This window comes from Scyliorhinus torazame, chromosome 22 (assembly GCF_047496885.1).
Source record: "Scyliorhinus torazame isolate Kashiwa2021f chromosome 22, sScyTor2.1, whole genome shotgun sequence".
Classification (NCBI taxonomy): domain Eukaryota; kingdom Metazoa; phylum Chordata; class Chondrichthyes; order Carcharhiniformes; family Scyliorhinidae; genus Scyliorhinus; species Scyliorhinus torazame.
This window is the reverse complement of record NC_092728.1, coordinates 112781291-112798623: the sequence shown is the minus strand read 5'-3', so window position 1 is coordinate 112798623 and position 17333 is coordinate 112781291. Positions and strand designations below refer to the sequence as shown.

At 52.9% G+C, this 17333-nt stretch overlaps 1 protein-coding gene across 7 annotated transcripts in view; it reads left to right on the top strand.

Moving 5' to 3' along the window:
* The window catches only part of adamtsl2 (ADAMTS-like 2), a 154534-nt gene that overhangs the window by 105534 nt on the left and 31667 nt on the right, over positions 1-17333 (top strand). For all 7 annotated transcript variants that reach the window (XM_072488951.1, XM_072488952.1, XM_072488954.1 and 4 more), the window contains 2 exons: positions 12842-12968; positions 16210-16423. In XM_072488951.1, coding sequence (XP_072345052.1) covers positions 12842-12968; positions 16210-16423 — 341 coding nt within the window. The remainder of the gene's footprint in view (positions 1-12841; positions 12969-16209; positions 16424-17333) is intronic.

The window sequence follows — 17333 nt, the reverse complement described above, 5'->3', positions numbered from 1 at the left end:
ACTCCTGGGGTTGGACTTCCAATGTACCTGCAAAGTCTGACCTTCGAATTCGGCGGCCCTATACCCCCCTTACTGTCTGCGGCCTCGCGACCCTTAAGGTCGATCCGCCTTCCCTGTTTGCGAACCTCACCCCGGATTGCAAACCCGTCGCCACCAGGAGCAGACGGTACAGTGCCCAGGACCTGACTTTCATTAGGTCGGAGGTCCAAAGGTTACTGAGGGAAGGAGTCATTGAAGCTAGCAACAGTCCCTGGAGAGCCCAAGGAGTGGTGGTAAAGACCGGGGAGAACATAGGATGGTCATTGACTACAGTCAGACCATCAACAGGTTTACGCAGCTGGACGCGTACCCTCTCCCCCCCATATCCGACCTGGTAAACAGGATCGCGCATTATAAGGTCTTCTCCACGGTGGATCTCAAGTCTGCCTACCACCAGCTACCCCTCCGCACTAGTGACCGCAAATACACTGCCTTCGAGGCAGACGGGCGGCTCTATCACTTAATTAAGGGTTCTCTTTCGTGTCACCCACGGGGTCTCGGTCTTCCAACGCGCGATGGGCCGAATGGTTGATTGGTACGGCTTACGCGCAACGTTTCCGTATCTCAATAACGTCACCATCTGCGGCCATGACCAGCAGGACCACGACACCAACCTCCGAAAAATTTCTCCAGACCGCTAAATCCTTAACTTAACGTACAATAAGGATAAATGGTGTTTTAGCACCAACCGTCTAGCCATTCTCGGCTACATAGTGCGAAATGGAGTTATAGGCCCCGACCCTGGACGCGTGTGCCCCCTCATGGAGTTCCCCCTCCCTCACTGCCCCAAGGCCTGAAGCGCTGCCCGGATTTTTAGCTACTCGCCCAATGGGTCCCTAACTACGCAGACAAAGCCTGTCCCCTGATCCAGTCCACAGCCTTCCCCCTGTCGATGGAGGCCCACCAGGCCTTCAGCCGCATCAAAGCAGACATTGCAAAGGCCACGATGCACGCCATCGACGAGTTCCTCCCCTTCCAGGTCGAGATGCGTCCGACGTAGCTCTGGCGGCCACCCTCAACCAAGCGGGCAGACCCGTGGCCTTCCTCTCCCGTACCCGCCAGGCTTCCGAAATCCGCCACTCCTCAGTCGACAAGGAGGCCCAAGCCATAGTAGAAGCTGTGCGACACCTGGCCGGCAGGAGATTCACTCTCCTCACTGACCAACGGTCAGTGGCTTTCATGTTCGATAATGCACAGCGGGGCAAGATTTAAAAAAACGACAAGATCTTGCGCTGGAGGATAGAACTCTCCACATACAACTACGAGATCTTGTATCGTCCCGGGAAGCTAGACGAGCCTCCTGACGCCCTGTCTCGTGGCACATGTGCCACCGCACAAGTGGACCGCCTCCGAGCCCTCCACGAGGACCTCTGCCACCCCGGGGTCACTCGCTTCTTCCACTTTGTTACCGCACTTCTACCGGCCAGAGAGGGCGCAACTGATAAAGGCTTCTCGTCCCTTTGAATGCCTCAGCATGGACTTCAAAGGCCCCCTCCCCTCCACCGACTGCAACACGTACTTCCTGAATGTGATTGACGAGTACTCCCGGTTCCCATTCGCCATCCCCTGCCCAGACATGACCGCAACCACCGTCATCAAGGCCCTCCATAGCATCTTTACACTGTTCGGTTTCCCCGCATACATACACAGTGATAGGGGGTCCTCCTTTATGAGCGACGAACTGCGTCAATTCCTGCTCAGCAAGGGCATTTCCTCAAGCAGGACGACCAGTTACAACCCCCGGGGAAACGGGCAGGTAGAGAGGTAGAACGGAACGGTCTGGAAAACCGTTCTACTGGCCCTACGGTCCAGGAACCTCCCAGTCTCCCACTGGCAAGAAGTCCTCCAGGAGGCCCTCCACTTCATCCGGTCACTCCTCTGTACGACCACCAACCAGACACCTCACGAACGTCTCCTTGTCTTTCCCAGGAAGTCCTCCTCCGGTACCTCCTCCCGACCTGGCTAGCAACACCCGGATCCATCCTGCTCCGAAAACACGTGCGGGCACACAAGTCGGACCCGTTGGTCGAGAGGGTCCATCTGCTGCACGCTATCCCCCAGTATGCCTACGTTGCGTACCCTGACGGCCGACAAGATACGGTCTCCCTACGGGACCTGGTGCCAGCCGGAACCCCATGCGCACCCCAACCACCCCCCACCCCCCTCCGCAGCACCTCACAGGAGGGTCAGTCCTCCCGCCACTCCTGCCTGTGCCCTCCCACCCACCGACGCCCCCTACAGGCGCCCCCCTCCCAGGTCAACCGCTTTCCTCACCAGCGCCGTCTAGGGGTGACGAAGCTGCCATGGAGGCCGAAGCCACGCTCCCGGAATCGCAGACGCCTGGACCCCCACCGGAATCACCACCGAGGCCCAGACAATCCCAGAGGACGACCAGGGCACCCGACCGACTGATTGCTTCATCTTAACCGATCTGTAACTGTAAATAATAAACACTGACTGTATATATCTGCCATGACTGTAAATATCCTCTAAACACTGTAAGGCGGTATCACGGTACCTCCATATCTGATCATACCATGTTGAATACTGTTGTAGCCGCTGGCCACCACCCCCGCCGGACTCCTTTTTAACACGGGGTGAATGTGGTATTATCAGGTATTGCAGCACCCGAGAGGCTGAAGTTCCATGGTTAAACCTGGGGGTTTAACATTGGCTGTATAGTATGTAGCTCCGCCCTGATAGGCGGGGTATAAGAGTCTGTGCCGTCCCAGCAGCCCTCATTCTGTACCTGAGCTGCTGGGGAACAGTTCTAGTCTATTAAAGCCTTCAGTTGTGCTGCAACCTCGTTTTAGTAGTTATTGATCGTGCATCTGTGGGCACTAGCGGAAGATTTTAAATTCATGCCAGTGTAAAACCTGCTTCTGGCCCTCCCACCGAATCTCTCTCTTCCCCTCAATGCCATTGAACCAGCCGGCAGGGGCATGGGAGAATTCTGCCCTTTATTTTAGAGTTGGCAGACTGGAAGACAGCAGGAACCAGTGATTGAGCCTCAGCAATTTACAACCTATATCAATGAATTAGGTGACGTGTAATGTATCAGAGTTTTCGGATGGTACAAGACTAGGTAGGAAAGTAAGCTGTGAGGAGGATACAAAGAGGCTGCAAATAGATAGAAACAGGTTAAGTGAGTGGGTAAGAACATCGCTAATCAATTATAATGTGGGAAGTAAGAATTTACCTACTTTGGGAGGAGAAAAAGAAGCTGTATAAAAATAGAATATTATCAACAGAATCTCTGTAGTGCAGAAGGAGAATCATCGATTCTGCACTGACCCTCCGAAAGAGCACGCTACCAAAGCCCACTCCCCTGCACTATCCCCATAACCCCGCACACTGATCATGGCCAATCCACGCAACCTGCACATCTTTGGACTGTGGGAGGAAACCGGAGCACCCGGAGGAAACCCAGGCAGACACTGGGAGAACGTAGACTCCGCACAGTCATCTAAGGCTGGATTTGAACCTGGGTCCCGGTCACTGTGAGGCAGCAGTGCTAACCACCATGCCGACCGTTTGGCAGGGAAGAACTGAGTACTGCTGAAAAAAGCAGTTTGCACTCACCAGGACCGTTCATAAGAATACCAATGTCCGAGGAAACAACACATTTATACTGTACAAGTAGAGAATGCTGATTAGTAAGTGGATGCTGATTGGTAGAGGCATTGCCACAAAAGATGAACCAGTTGATGATTGACAGTTAACTGCCAAGCATTGTTTCATTGTTTCAGTTTTAAACTAGGTAGCTCTGGTCAAAGCATTGCGCTGAGGTATCAATCAATCAATCAATAAATGGCCATCACTTATTTTGTTTAACTGAAACAAGTGTAAGTGAAAAGGAAATTGTGCTTGACAAATGTACTGGAATTCTTCCAGGCTCGAATGAGTAGAGTTGATGAAGGGGAGCCAGTGGATGTGGTATATTTGGACTTTCAGAAGGCTTTTGACAAAGTCCCACGTAAAATATTGGAGTGTCAAATTAAAGCAAATGGGATTGAGGGTAGTGTATCGAGATGGATAGAAAACTGGTTGGCAGACAGGGAAGAAAAAATTAGGAATAAACGGGTCTCTTTCCAAATGGCAGGCAGTAATTAATGGGGTACAGCAGGGATCAGTTCTGGGACCCGATCTATTCACAATATATATTTAGATGAGGGAACAAAATGGAATATCTCCAAATTTGCAGAGGATAGAATGCTGTGTGGGAGGGTGAGCTGTGAGGAGGATGCAGAGATCCTTCAGTGTGATTTGACCAGGCTGAGTGAGTGGGAAAATGAATGCCAGATGCAGTGTATCTTGGTAGCAAAAACGGGACGGCAGATTATTATCTGAATGGCTATAAATTGAGAGAGAGAAATGTACAATGAAACCTGGGTGTTCCCATACACCAGTCACTGAGCATGCAGATACAGCAGGCGGTAAAGAAGGCAAATGGTATGTTGGCCTTCATAGTGTTATGTCACCCTGGGCTAGTTTGCGGTCAATTCCAGTCCCACTTGAGGGCAGCACGGTGGCGCAGTGGGTTAGCCCTGTTGCCTCACGGCGCCGAGGTCCCAGGTTCGATCCTGGCTCTGGGTCACTGTCCGTGTGGAGTTTGCACATTCTCCCTGTGTCTGTGGGTTTCGTCCCCACAACCCAAAAATGTGCAGGGTAGGTGGATTGGGCATGCTAAATTGCCCCTTAATTGGGAAAAAAAATGAATTGGTACTCTAAATTTATAAAAATATAAAATAAAATTCCAGTCCCACTTGACCTGGACTTACAACACAAGTGAATTAACCAATAATTCTTACAAAAATACCCAATAATTGGGCCATTGGTTGTCCAATAATTACAGTCACCAGGTTTGTAAATGTAAACATAATTACTGTTTATTAATAACAAAAACTATCATGAAATGTGCAGCAAATACAACTGGTTAACCATTAACTAATACCGCACTCCCACTTTAACTTGCCCCCACTCCGCCACACACACACACACACACACACACACAGATGGCAGACAAACACAGGGAAAAAAGATATCGTAATTAAAAGGAAAAAAGAGTCTTTGTTTCAGATGCTGGTTTCCAGCACTTTAATCCTCTTCAAACCTTGCTTTCAGTTTGTGGTTATCTTGTAGGTTGATTCAAGTCTCTGTAGTTTCAATAATACAGAACTCGCAGGCCCAACTGGAGCGAGAATCAGGGTCTGGTCTCCGGTTTGCAGCTTGTGATGGTTTTCCTGTAGATAGATTCATTCAGGTTCTCTGCAAGTTCAGAAATATAACCTTTCTGGAGAAGGAGAGAGAGGTTCTTGTCTTTCTGCTGCCGAGAGTCCAAGTGAAACTGATTGGGACTGTTCCACTGGGATGAGCTCCAAGTACCACCTGTTACCGGGCAGAGTTCGGCCTTCTGGGCGAAGGTTTACCAGTCTGATTCCTGGGATGGGGGGACTGAGGTATGAAGAGAGATTGAGTCGGTTAGGATTATATTCACTGGGGTTCAGAAGAATATGGGGGGATCTCATAGCCGTTAGATACAGCACTGAGGATGAAGGGGATCAAAGGATATGTGGGAACAAGCGGGATTAGGCTATTGAGTTGGATGAGCAGCCATGATCATAATGAAGGGCCGAATGGCCTCTTCCTGCTCCTATTTTCTATGTTTCTAAAGGGGGTGCAGGAACACCAAGACATCAGGGTGCATGTGCATAAATTGGTGGTGTGGCAGCATAGATTGAAAAGTGGTTAAAATGGTCTGCGGGATCCTGGGCTTTTTAAATAGAGGCATAGGGCACCAAAAGCAAGGAAGTTGGAATGAATCTCAACGTGATTTTCAGAATTGGACACATTCTGAATTCCAATTCTGAAAATCTCACTTTAAAAAGGATGTGAAGGCATTGGAGAGGATTCAGAAAAGATTTAAGAGACTAGTTCAAGAGATGAGGGACTTCAGCTACATTGATATATTGGAATGGCTAGAGTTGCTCTCCTTAGAGAAGAGAAGATGGTAGAAGCATTCAAAATCATCAGAGGTCCAGACAGAGTCGATAGAGAAAGGGTGTCCATTGGTGGAGGGTTGGAGAACCAGAGGACACCAATTTAAGATGAATGATGAGGAAAAACAACAATGACTCGAAGAACATTGGGCGAAATTCTCCCCCAACGGCGCGATGTCCGCCGACTGGTGCCCAAAACGGCGCCAATCAGACGGGCATCGCGCCGCCCCAAAGGTGCGGAATGCTCCGCATCTTTGGGGGCCGAGCCCCAACATTGAGGGGCTAGGCCGACGCCGGAGGGATTTCCGCCCCGCCAGCTGGCGGAAATGGCATTTGTTGCCCCGCCAGCTGGCGTGGAAATGACATCCCCGGGTGGCGAATGCGCGGGAGTGTCAGCGGCCGCTGACAGTTTCCCGCGCATGCGCAGTGGGGAGAGTCTCTTCCGCCTCCGCCATGGTGGAGGCCGTTGCGGAGGCGGAAGGGAAAGAGTACCCCCACGGCACAGGCCCGCCCACGGATGGGTGGGCCCCGATCGCGGGCCAGGCCACCGTGGGGGCACCCCCCGGGGTCAGATCGCCCCGCGCCCCTCCCAGGACCCCGGAGCCCGCCCACGCCGCCTTGTCCCGCCAGTAAATACCTACTTTAATTTACGCTGGCGGGACAGGCAATTTCTCGGCGGGACTTCAGCCCATCCGGGCCGGAGAATTGAGCGGGGGGTCCCGCCAACCGGCGCGGCCCGATTCCCGCCCCCGCCCAATTTCCGGTACCGGAGACTTCGGCAACCAGCGGGGGCGGGAATCACGGCGGCCAACGGCCATTGACACCCATTTTTAGCCAGACAGTGGTTAGGATTATGAGTAAGCATAGGATTAAAAGCAATAAGAGAAAATCCTTATTTCAGCATTAATGTGAACTGGTTTTAGCCAGGCAGTGGTTAGGGTCTGTCTTGCACTACCTGACAATGTGGTTGAGGCAGATTAAATTATGGCTTTAAAAAGAAAATTGGATCAACAAGGGTAAGGTTTGCAGACTCTGGTAAAATCAGAGGGTATGGCAGCAGCTGAATTGCTCTTTTAGGAAGCCAGCCTCGACACAGTGACAAAATGGCTCCTTTTGTGTTGTAACCATTCTATGCTTCTAACTGAAAATTGGGAAATGGGAGTTGAGCTTCACCCATTACCATGCTATCCCAGCTGTTGGCACAGAGTGAACCACGTAGTTTGTAAACTTCATGGGCGCGATTCTCCGCTCCCGCGACTATGTGCCCACGCCGTCATGAACGGCGTTGAGGTTCACGACGGCGCGAAACGGCCCCGATCCCGACCAATTCAGGGCCCGAAAATGGGCTAGGATCGGGGCTGCGAGAAACACGGGGGGGGGGGGGGGCCTGTCGCGAAAGCCGCTTCGTCACCGTGCGACGCCCGAATGACGCGGCGCTGCGACATAAATGGCACGATCCGCGCACAGAGGACCCGGAGGAGAAGAAAGAGGAAGAGATGGCTGAGCCCCGACGAGCCGCACCGAGGTTCCGGGACACGGACCTGGACACCCTGCTGGATGAGGTGGAGCACAGAAGGGACACCCTCTGCCCAAGACGTGGGCATCGCCAGCCATCCAGCGCGGTGAGGCGCGGTTGGCGTGAGGTTGGCACTGCTGTCAGTGCTGTGGGGCAGACCCCCGGACGGGGGAGCAGTGTCGGAAGAAGCTGCACGACCTCACTCGCGCTGCCAGGGTAAGTGCCATGAGGGTGCCCCCAGGCCCCCCCCCCCCCCCCCCCCAGCACGAGGGGGGGAAGTGGGGTGGTGGGGGGGTTGGGGCATCAGGGGCGGTGGTGGTGGGGGGGGGGGGCGTCAGGGGGGGGTTGGGGCATTTGAGGGGGTCAGGGTGCCCAATTTACTCGACCCACATGAGCCCCGGGACCCCCCCCCTGGAGCGATGCCATGGCGTGCTGTCTCCTGAACCAGCAAAAATGTAGTTTATATCTGCACGCCCTGATGATACCCGCCTAATTGTGATGCTTTATCCAAACCCCTGCCCCCCCAGGACAAGACAGCTCACAACCAGCGTGAGTGTATGAGAACCGGAGGGGGTTCTCCTGTGGGCACCCCCTAAACGTTCACGAGCAGAGGGCCCTGGACCTCGCTGGGGGATCCGCCACCCGGGAGGTCGCGACATGCCAGCTCGGAGGCGCAGAAGCAAGTGAGAGAACCTGTGTCCTCACCGCCCCCCCCCCCCCCCCCCAACCCGTCATCGTCTCCCTCACACATTGCCCACTGCAGCCTCGATCCCCTCCCCCCTCACACTCATGCCACTGCACCCTCGCTCCCCTCTCCCCCCCCCCCCCCCCTCACACTGTGCACCCACCATACACCCGGGCCACCGTGTCTAACGAACCCAGTATCTTTATGTTCCCCAGGGCCAGCCGCTGAACGTCCAGGGACTTCTCGGCCAAGAGACAGCGGAACATCGCCAACGACAAGCGCACCCAGGGACGCACGCCAGAGGTTGGCAGTCGGTCGGCCAGGAGGGCAATCCTCTCAGTATGGGACGCAGGACCGGGGCGCTCACACCACCGAGAGAGACAATAGTGAGGGGCACAGGGCGGACATTCATGAAGAATCGCACATCATGGCCACAGACTCCGTGGAATCACCTGGAGGTCAACACGACATGGCCCGCATGCAGCTTGCGCCGGGCCATGAGTGGGAGAACAGACAAGTATTCCTAACGGACGATGACCTCGAGCTTGAGGCACTACTGTCTCCCACACCATACACCATCACATAGACACTCACCTCGGTTGGGCATATAAGTGATGAGGCTCCCGGGTCACGGTCTGAAGCGCACCCCACATCCGACCCGGTACAGCAGGTGGGGTTTGGAGCAGCCGAGGGGCTGGACGGTCGGAGGGCAGCCCAGGCCCAGCAAACAGCTGCCGCCCAGGCGGTTCCCGGGTTCCTGCATGAACTTGACCCACCCGGACAACCGATGCACGTGGACACCCAGGGACTGAATAACGGGATGAGGGCCATCTTCCAGGACCTGCACACGCAGTTGGAGGAGTCCATCCGCGTTCAGGAGCAGGGAGTGGTGCCGCTCATCACAGCCACCCAGGCCGACACCGCACGGGTGGCGTCCGCGGTGGAGGCAATGGGTGAAACGGCTTCGGCCATGGGTCAGGTTCTGCAAGGCGTTGGGCTTAACGTGTACGCGTCATCCATGGCCCAGGAGAGGGCTGCCCTCTCACAGGTAGCCATGCGCCAGAGCCAACACGACATTGCCGCCGCTCTCCGGGCCCTGGCCGAGTCTCACCATGCCATGGCCCGGTCCCAGCAGTCAGTCGCGGAGAGCATTGACCGCCTGGCGCACGTGATGGATGGCGTCGCGCACTCACAGGTTGAGATCGCACAGTCCTTGGCAGGAATGTCGCACTCCCTGGGCTCCGTCTCTGCGAACATTCGGCCCGTGATCGATCCCGCTGCAGACCTCCAGGACTGACAGCGCCAGGTGTCGGTGGTGCGACTGGGCATGTCTCCGATCGCATCTCCGTCCCACTGTGAGGCCCGGGGGCCACCGGGCTCCCCGAGGGAGGAGGAGGTTCTGGGGCCCTTCCCGGTAGCTCCATCAAGGGACTTCCCGGCACACTCGGCCACCCCCATTCCGTCCTTGGCGCATCTGGTGGGCAGCGGGCAGGTCAGGGTGGCACAACGCCATCCAGCACGCCCGCAGAGCAGCCTGGCCCATCGAAGCCGGGCCGCCCCAGGAAACGTGTGCCGACGGGGAGCCTCCGTATTGGCGCCATCAGCCATGACCTCAACGGATAGCCCTTGTCGCCCAGCAACCAGCCCCTCAGCCGGGGGGGGCATCCATCGAACATTGCGGGGATGAATGACTGTGCCAGAATGTAGGCGTCATGCACACTCCCGGGGTACTTTGCACACACGTGCATGAACTTCATGTGGGGGTCGCACACCATCTGAATGTTCATGGAGTATGCGCCCTTTCTGTTTATGAACACTTCCCTGTTGTCTGCAGGTGGGCGCATGGGGACATGCACACCATCGATGACACCCTGGACCATCGGTATCCCGGCCACCTTGGCGAATCCACGTGCCCGTGCTTCCTGCTGTGCTCGGTCCTCGGGGAATTGAATGTACCTATCCGCGATGGCGTACAAGGCGTCGATCACGGCCCTGATGCACCTGTGGACCGATGCCTGTGATACCCCAGAGAGGTCCCCGCTCGGCGCCTGGAAGGAACCGGTCGCATAAAAGTTTAGGGCCACTATCACCTTAACGGAGACTGGTATCGCGTGTCCTCCACCAGTTCCAAGTGGTGCGAGGTGCGCCACGAGGTGGCATATATGTGCGACCGTCTCCCTGTTGAACCGTAGTCTCCTCCTGCATGTGATGTCCGTTCGGGCCTCGAACGACATTCTGTCACAGTACACCCTCGGCCTTGCTGGACGCCTGTGGCGCCCTGGCACCACCATCAGTGGATCCTCCTGCTCCTCCTGCTCCCCCCCAAGCACTTCCTCTGCACTCCTCACCGTCAGGGGGTCAATGTTCCCCTCGGCATCCCCCTGTACATTCGGGTCCTGAGCGCCTGCGGCCTGCGCAGCGACGACGGGCCACTCCGCGGCCATCCCCTCTGCTGCACCGGCAACCGCTGCATCTGAAGCCACTGTGGGCCGTCTGACTCTACGCTGCCGGAATGCAAACTCCAGAGCTGCGGCTCCAACCACAGCAGTGAACATCGCTGTCTGGTTGGCATACATGGTGACCTGCAGGAGGGTGGTGGGGGGCAGAGAAACGACATGTTACACGGAGGTTCTTCCACACCTCGCCAGCCGGGTTGCATGGGATCCTTGTGTGCCCCGGTGGGATGGTCACGCTGCAGATACGCATCCAGCCTAACATCTGGTCACTATCTGCGTCCAACTGTCAGTTCACACCGTACTGCTCACCAGTGTGCCACTCGCCTGTGCCCATCAGCCACACGGCAACCTGCGGCCGTGTCCCTGCCATATCAGGGCGGCTGACATGTGGCATCCGCGGATGGACGATACCATCCACACTCTCCCTCACCCCCTCACACCTGCACGCCGCTCTCTCAACCCCCCTCCCACCTGCACACTCTCCCTCATTCCCCCCTCCCACCTGCACACTCTCCCTCATTCCCCCCTCCCACCTGCACACTCTCCCACACCCCCCCTTTGGCCGCAGCCTTCTCGGGTAAGCCGACCCGGTCTCCTGGAGCTGCGGAACAGTCCGCTCACCTCCTCCCTGCTCAGCGTCAGCCAGTACGACTGGCTGACAACTTTAAATAGCAGGTGTGAACGGCGAAGGTGTGAACTGGGGTCACGCCGTCGGGACTTCGGCCCATCCGGGCCTGAGAATAGTGGGGGTGGCGGAGAATCGCCATTTTGGGTGTCTCGAGCGATTCTCCGGCCTGCGCCGCGCGGAACTCGACGGGGCCGTTATTGCCACTTGGGTGAATCGCGGGAGGGCGTCGGACCGGCGTCGCGGGGAAAAATGGCGCGCCAGGCGATTCTCCCAACCGGCGCGGGAGCGGAGAATCGCGCCCAATATCTTGCTGGCTTCCTGCTCTGTTTCACAGAATCACCAAGACTTCCAGGTTCCACCTCTGCAACATCCATAGAATCCCTACAGCAGGCCATTCGGCCCATCGAATCTCGATCAGCCCTCTGAAAGAGCATCTCATCCAGGCCAATTCCCCTGCCCCATCCCTGTAGCTCCACCTAACCTGCACATCTTTGGGCTGTGGGAGGAAACCGGAGTACCCGGAGGAAACCCACGCAGATATGAGGAGAACTTGCAAACGCCCCGCAGTTGCCCAAAGCTGGAATTGAAACCGGGTCCCTGACACTGTGAGGCAGCAGTGCTAATCACTGTGCCACCCATATTGTTTGTTTTTATTCCTTGGCTCACCTTCAACCATGCTGGAAACCTAATTCATGCTTCATTCAGCTTGAGGTCCAACTTTTCCAATGTGTTTCTCACGGTTTGTGAACTGCACCCTGCACAGGCTCCAATTCATCCAAAGGATTGTCACTCTCATTGGTTATCTTTACCCTTCCCTTCTTCCTGTCCTGAAAAGCCAAGTAGATGTGAGAATGATGGACTGGAACTTAGTTTTTATGCTTCACAAGAGCCAAACCATCCTTATCAAAGTGACCAGTATCATCCTTTGTGAAGTCTCCTTCGCTCAGTTGAGAGCATTCTTATTTCTGCGCTTGTAATCTGTGGCTTTGAGTCTCATTACAAACTTGATTAATACTGACACCTCCACTTGAGCAAAGAATGGCCTCTCCAACACTGTAATACCTCACAGTGATGCACTAAAGTGTCTGTCTAGATCGATGTATAAGTCTTTCCAATGATGACTTTGATCATCCATCCCAATAGTAATCATGTTCTGCTTATGTGAGAGAACCGGCACATTTTACTGTATTAAAGGCACTAACATTGATGTCAGGAAAGCAAACTTGCTAGTGCGGCAGAGCATTCAGGACCTCCAGCCAGTGGCCACATATCGAAGCAGGACAGTGACAGCATGTTGGAATCCATTTATAGACAGTTTTGAGGTAATTTTTGTTTATGTCTCCATTGAAAAGTATCTTGTAATCCGATTGTAAAATATTGAAATTAATTCATAGCCAGATACCCAGATATTGTGACCATCTGCTGAGTAATTTCTATCCATATCCATGGGACAGCTAAAAGAGAAATTCTGTCACATTTAATGTGTTCCTATTTAAACAATAGTTTAACTTTGTGCAGGTGTATCCACTTCTTATGCATTGTGTGTTCGTTACGATGGCATCGAAGTTGATGATTCGTATTGTGACTCTGTCACTCGGCCAGAGCCAGTTCGGGAGTTTTGTGTAGGAAGAGAATGTCAGCCCAGGTAAGTCAGTCAATTTCTTTTTATGTTATCCTTTCCTCCACTTGTATTTATTAAAACAGGTTATTTCTCAACGTATATCTGTATGCAGCTCTCGTACATTAAATATTGATTTGCAACAAAACTTAGTGGTGGCGTTAAAGGGAATAGAATTTACAGAGCAGAAGGAGGCCATTCAGCCCATCGAGTCTGCACCGGCTCTTGGAAAGAGCACCCTACCCAAGGTCAACACCGCCACCCTATCCCCATAACCCAGTAACCCCACCCAACACTAAGGGCAATTTTGGACACTAAGGGCAATTTATCATGGCCAATCCACCTAACCCGCACATCTTTGGACTGTGGGAGGAAACCGGAGCACCCGGAGGAAACCCACGCACACACGGGGAGGATGTGCAGACTCCGCACAGACAGTGACCCAAGCCAGAATCGAACAAGGGACCCTGGAGCTGTGAAGCAATTGTGCTATCCACAAGGCTACCGTGGGGGAGATAGATAACCACGGAACAGAAAGGAAATAATTTTATTTGATGTTGATAAAATTTGGATAGTTGCTGAATGTTAGAGATCTGCACTGGAGTTGATTTTGCTTTCCATTTGTATAACTGATTTGGATACAAACAGAAGGGGAATAATATTGAATTTTGCTCACAGAAAATTAAAAGAAATGTCGCGAATAAAGATAGTAGAAAATGGACCTTGGTCCCCACCTCCCTGCTAAAAGGTTGGTGCTGCCCCGCGCCCTGGCGGCGGCTGCCCCGCGCCCTGGCGGCGGCTGCCCCGCGCTCTGGCGGCTGCCCGTGCCCTGACAGTTGTCCAGCATCACTTTAACGGTGGGAGTAGCGTCGGGAGCTTTGAGGCAGCTCTCGGACTGTCCTGCCTGAGGGAGCTGCCGGCCAATTGGATGACAAGGAAATTTTGCAAATTGGATCCAGAATTGGCTGAATGGTAGGAAGCTGTGTCCAGTGGGGTCCCGCGCGGATCAGTGTTGGAGCCCTTGCTGTTTGTGGTTTATATAAATGATTGAGATATGAATGTAGGAGGGTTGATCAGTAAGTTTGCGGATGATATGAAAATTGGTGGGGTGGTAAATAGTGAGGAGGATAGCCTTCGATTACAGGAGGATATAGACGGGATGGTCAGATGGGCTGGTCAGTGGCAAAGGGAATTCAATCCAGATAAGTATGAGGTGATGCACTTGGGCAGGATAAACAAGGCAAGGGAATACATGATAAATGGCAGGACCCTGGGAAGCACCGAGGATCAGAGGGACCTTGGTGTGCATGTACACCCGTCCCTTAAGGTAGCAGAGCAGGTGGATACAGTGGTTAAGAAGACATATGGTATACTTGCCTTTATTAGCCGAGGCACAGAGTTTCAGAGCAGGGAGGTTATGCTGGGACTGTATAAAACGTTGGTTAGGCCACAGCTAGAGTATTGTGAGCAGTTCTGGACTCCACATTATAGGAGGGATATGATTGCACTGGAAAGGGTGCAGAGGAGATTTACCAGGATGTTGCCTGGGCTGGAGAGTTTTAGTTATGAAGAGAGATTGGATAGACTGGGGTTGTTTTCCTTGCAGCAGAGGAGACTGAGGGGGGACAGGATTGAGATGTATAAAATTATGAGGGGCATAGATAGAGTAGACAGGAAGAAACCTTTCCCCTTGGTGGAGGGGTCAGTGACCAGGGGGCAGAGATTTAAGGTGAGAGTCAGGAGGTTTAGAGGGGATGTGAGGAAAAACCTTTTCATCCAGAGGGTGGTGGGAGTCTGGAACTCGCTGGACCTGTGGTGGGGGGGAGAGTTTGATTATTCTGTGGGGGTGGGAAGAGGCTGGTTACTGAATGCAGGGGGAGAGGGGCTGATCAAATGCTTCAAAGCTCCAGGGTCCCAGGTTCGATTCCCGGCTTGGGTCACTGTCTGTGCGGAGTCTGCACGTTCTCCCCGTGTCTGCGTGGGTTTCCTCCGGGTGCTCCTGTTTCCACCCACAAGTCCCGAAAGACGCACTGTTGGGTGAATTGGACATTCTGAATTCTCCCTCTGTATACCGGAACAGGCGCCGGAGTGTGGCGACTAGGGGATTTTCACAGTAACCTCATTGCAGTGTTAATGTAAGCCTACTTGTGACAAGAAAGATTACTTTATATAAAGGATTTCACTGAGTCTTCTTTCACCGTGGGGAACACGGAGAGCTTGGCTGAAACCTGTAAGTGTACATATTATCACACTTTCACAAAGTACTTCAAAACACAGATTCTCGTTTATATGATGCATGACATGTTGATCTTTAATGCTTTAATTATGTACTGACTGTTACTGAGTTGCTTTTTGCTGTTTTATTTCTGCTGCTTCTGGGACCATGATCATTTCAAGTGTTAAAATAGGGTCACGTTAGGAAATTGGTTAGCAAGCACAAGATGAAAAGTTGAAGAGCTGGCTCTGCGGCAGGGCAATGGGATGTATAACCTTCTTTAATGTAGCTCATGAATGTATTTCAAGGAATGTTTCACGTAAGATCTTCCACTTCAGTTGCAAACACGGTGAATTTTGGATTTACATTAAATTGCTAAATGGAGATACTGGGACGAAATGTGGCTGGGTCTGTTTCCCAGCCCAGACTGGGTGTGTGCAGACAGCTGTGCTTGTGCCTAAAGACCCAAGGATCAATAGAAATTGGTCCACACACCTCATGTGTATCTGATAGGATAAAACAATTTGGGACAGTTTGCCTTGCCAAGGAAAGAAGGCTGCAAACAAGAATACAGCATGTGTGTATACATATCTCATTTTGGCTGAAAGTCTGAGTAATTAATGAAAACTGCATTAAATTTGCTGTTTTAAAAGAAAATTGATTATAAGCGCCATTAGGCCCAAGTTTCGGAACATTTTGCTAAATCTGCCAACTCCAAAGTTCAAACTAAAATACAATTCACCCCATATCCAATTATTTTTTTCTCAATGCCTATGCAACTCTCTACTGATGTTAATGTCCTTGATTGCCTTCCTGGGTAATTCATTCCAGGTATTCACCACCAGTTGGTTCAATTTGTTTTTCTCAATTTCATCCCATATTCTCATTTTGTATTGTTAAGACCTTGACGAAGTTACTCCGAGTTTAATTTATTAATAACCTTAAAGATCTTAAATGCTGCATCTACTTTTCCTTTGGCTGCTTCCTTTTTAATCTGGAATAGAGGATGTTCAAGAGGCAGGTACTGTATAATATTTATATTTGTTTTTGTAGATGGGAAACGAGTAGCTGGAGTGAATGCTCACGCACCTGTGGAGAAGGATACCAATTCCGGATAGTCCGCTGCTGGAAGATTATCTCCGCAGGGTTTGACAGCTCGGTCTACAATGAAATATGTGAATCTGCTGATCTTTCCCGACCATCAGAACGTAAAACATGTAAAAACCCTGCTTGTGGCCCGCAATGGGAGATGTCCGAGTGGTCAGAGGTAGGATTTCTCCGTCTTTATACAGTTAACGAATATCGGGCATGATTCAGCGACCCTGTTGAGCCGGCGCAGATCCAGGCGCAATGGGCAAATCACGCTCGAGCCCAAATCAGGCCCCGGGCCAATCACAGGTCACCCGACTCGACCTGCCGGCTGCTACCTGGATCTGACATAACGGCTAGTTTGAATACCCGGCGCCCGGTACTCTCGGGCCGCGCCTGGGGGACGCTGCCAGGATGCCCCGGGCCTGAGTTGCGGGGCCAGGGTGCCGTTTAACATTGGTCCACACCAACGTGGACCAGCGTAACTGTACCTGGGGGAGGGTCTCAGGCCATTGTAGGCCCCCGGGTGATCAGGGACAGGGCAGGGTGGCACGCTGGCAGTCCCCCTGACACCTTGGCACTACCAGGGTGCCAGGGGACATGTCCAGGTTGGCAGTGACGAGGAAGGGGGGGAGCTAACTCTAACCCTTTCTGTCGCAGCATAAAGTTTAATTCAAATGGTTGTGTTGTACAGCTCAGCATTGGACAAGTTCTTGATTGGATGTATTATACTAAACAAGTCGAATGAAGAAAATAGTGGCGCCAAAGTGTGTTGAATCCCCAGGAACAGATTCTTCCTGAACAGAATGAAGTCCTGTTTGGATGTACAAACCAAGGTTGAGATTCTCTGGCCTCCCCGCAGTGTGTTTCTCGGCAACAGGAGATGTCCCGTTGTTGGCCGGCGACAGGATTTCCCATTAAATCTAGCCCATACCACCGGGAAACCCGCAGCGGGAGTGCGCTGTTGGCGGGAGTGGGCTGTTGGCGGGACCAGCGTGAGCAGCCGGAAGATCTCGCCTAAAATCTGTGCAGAGTGGTTGGTAAAAGGAGTTGACAACATTTTCATGTTGCTTTGTTCAGATCTCACA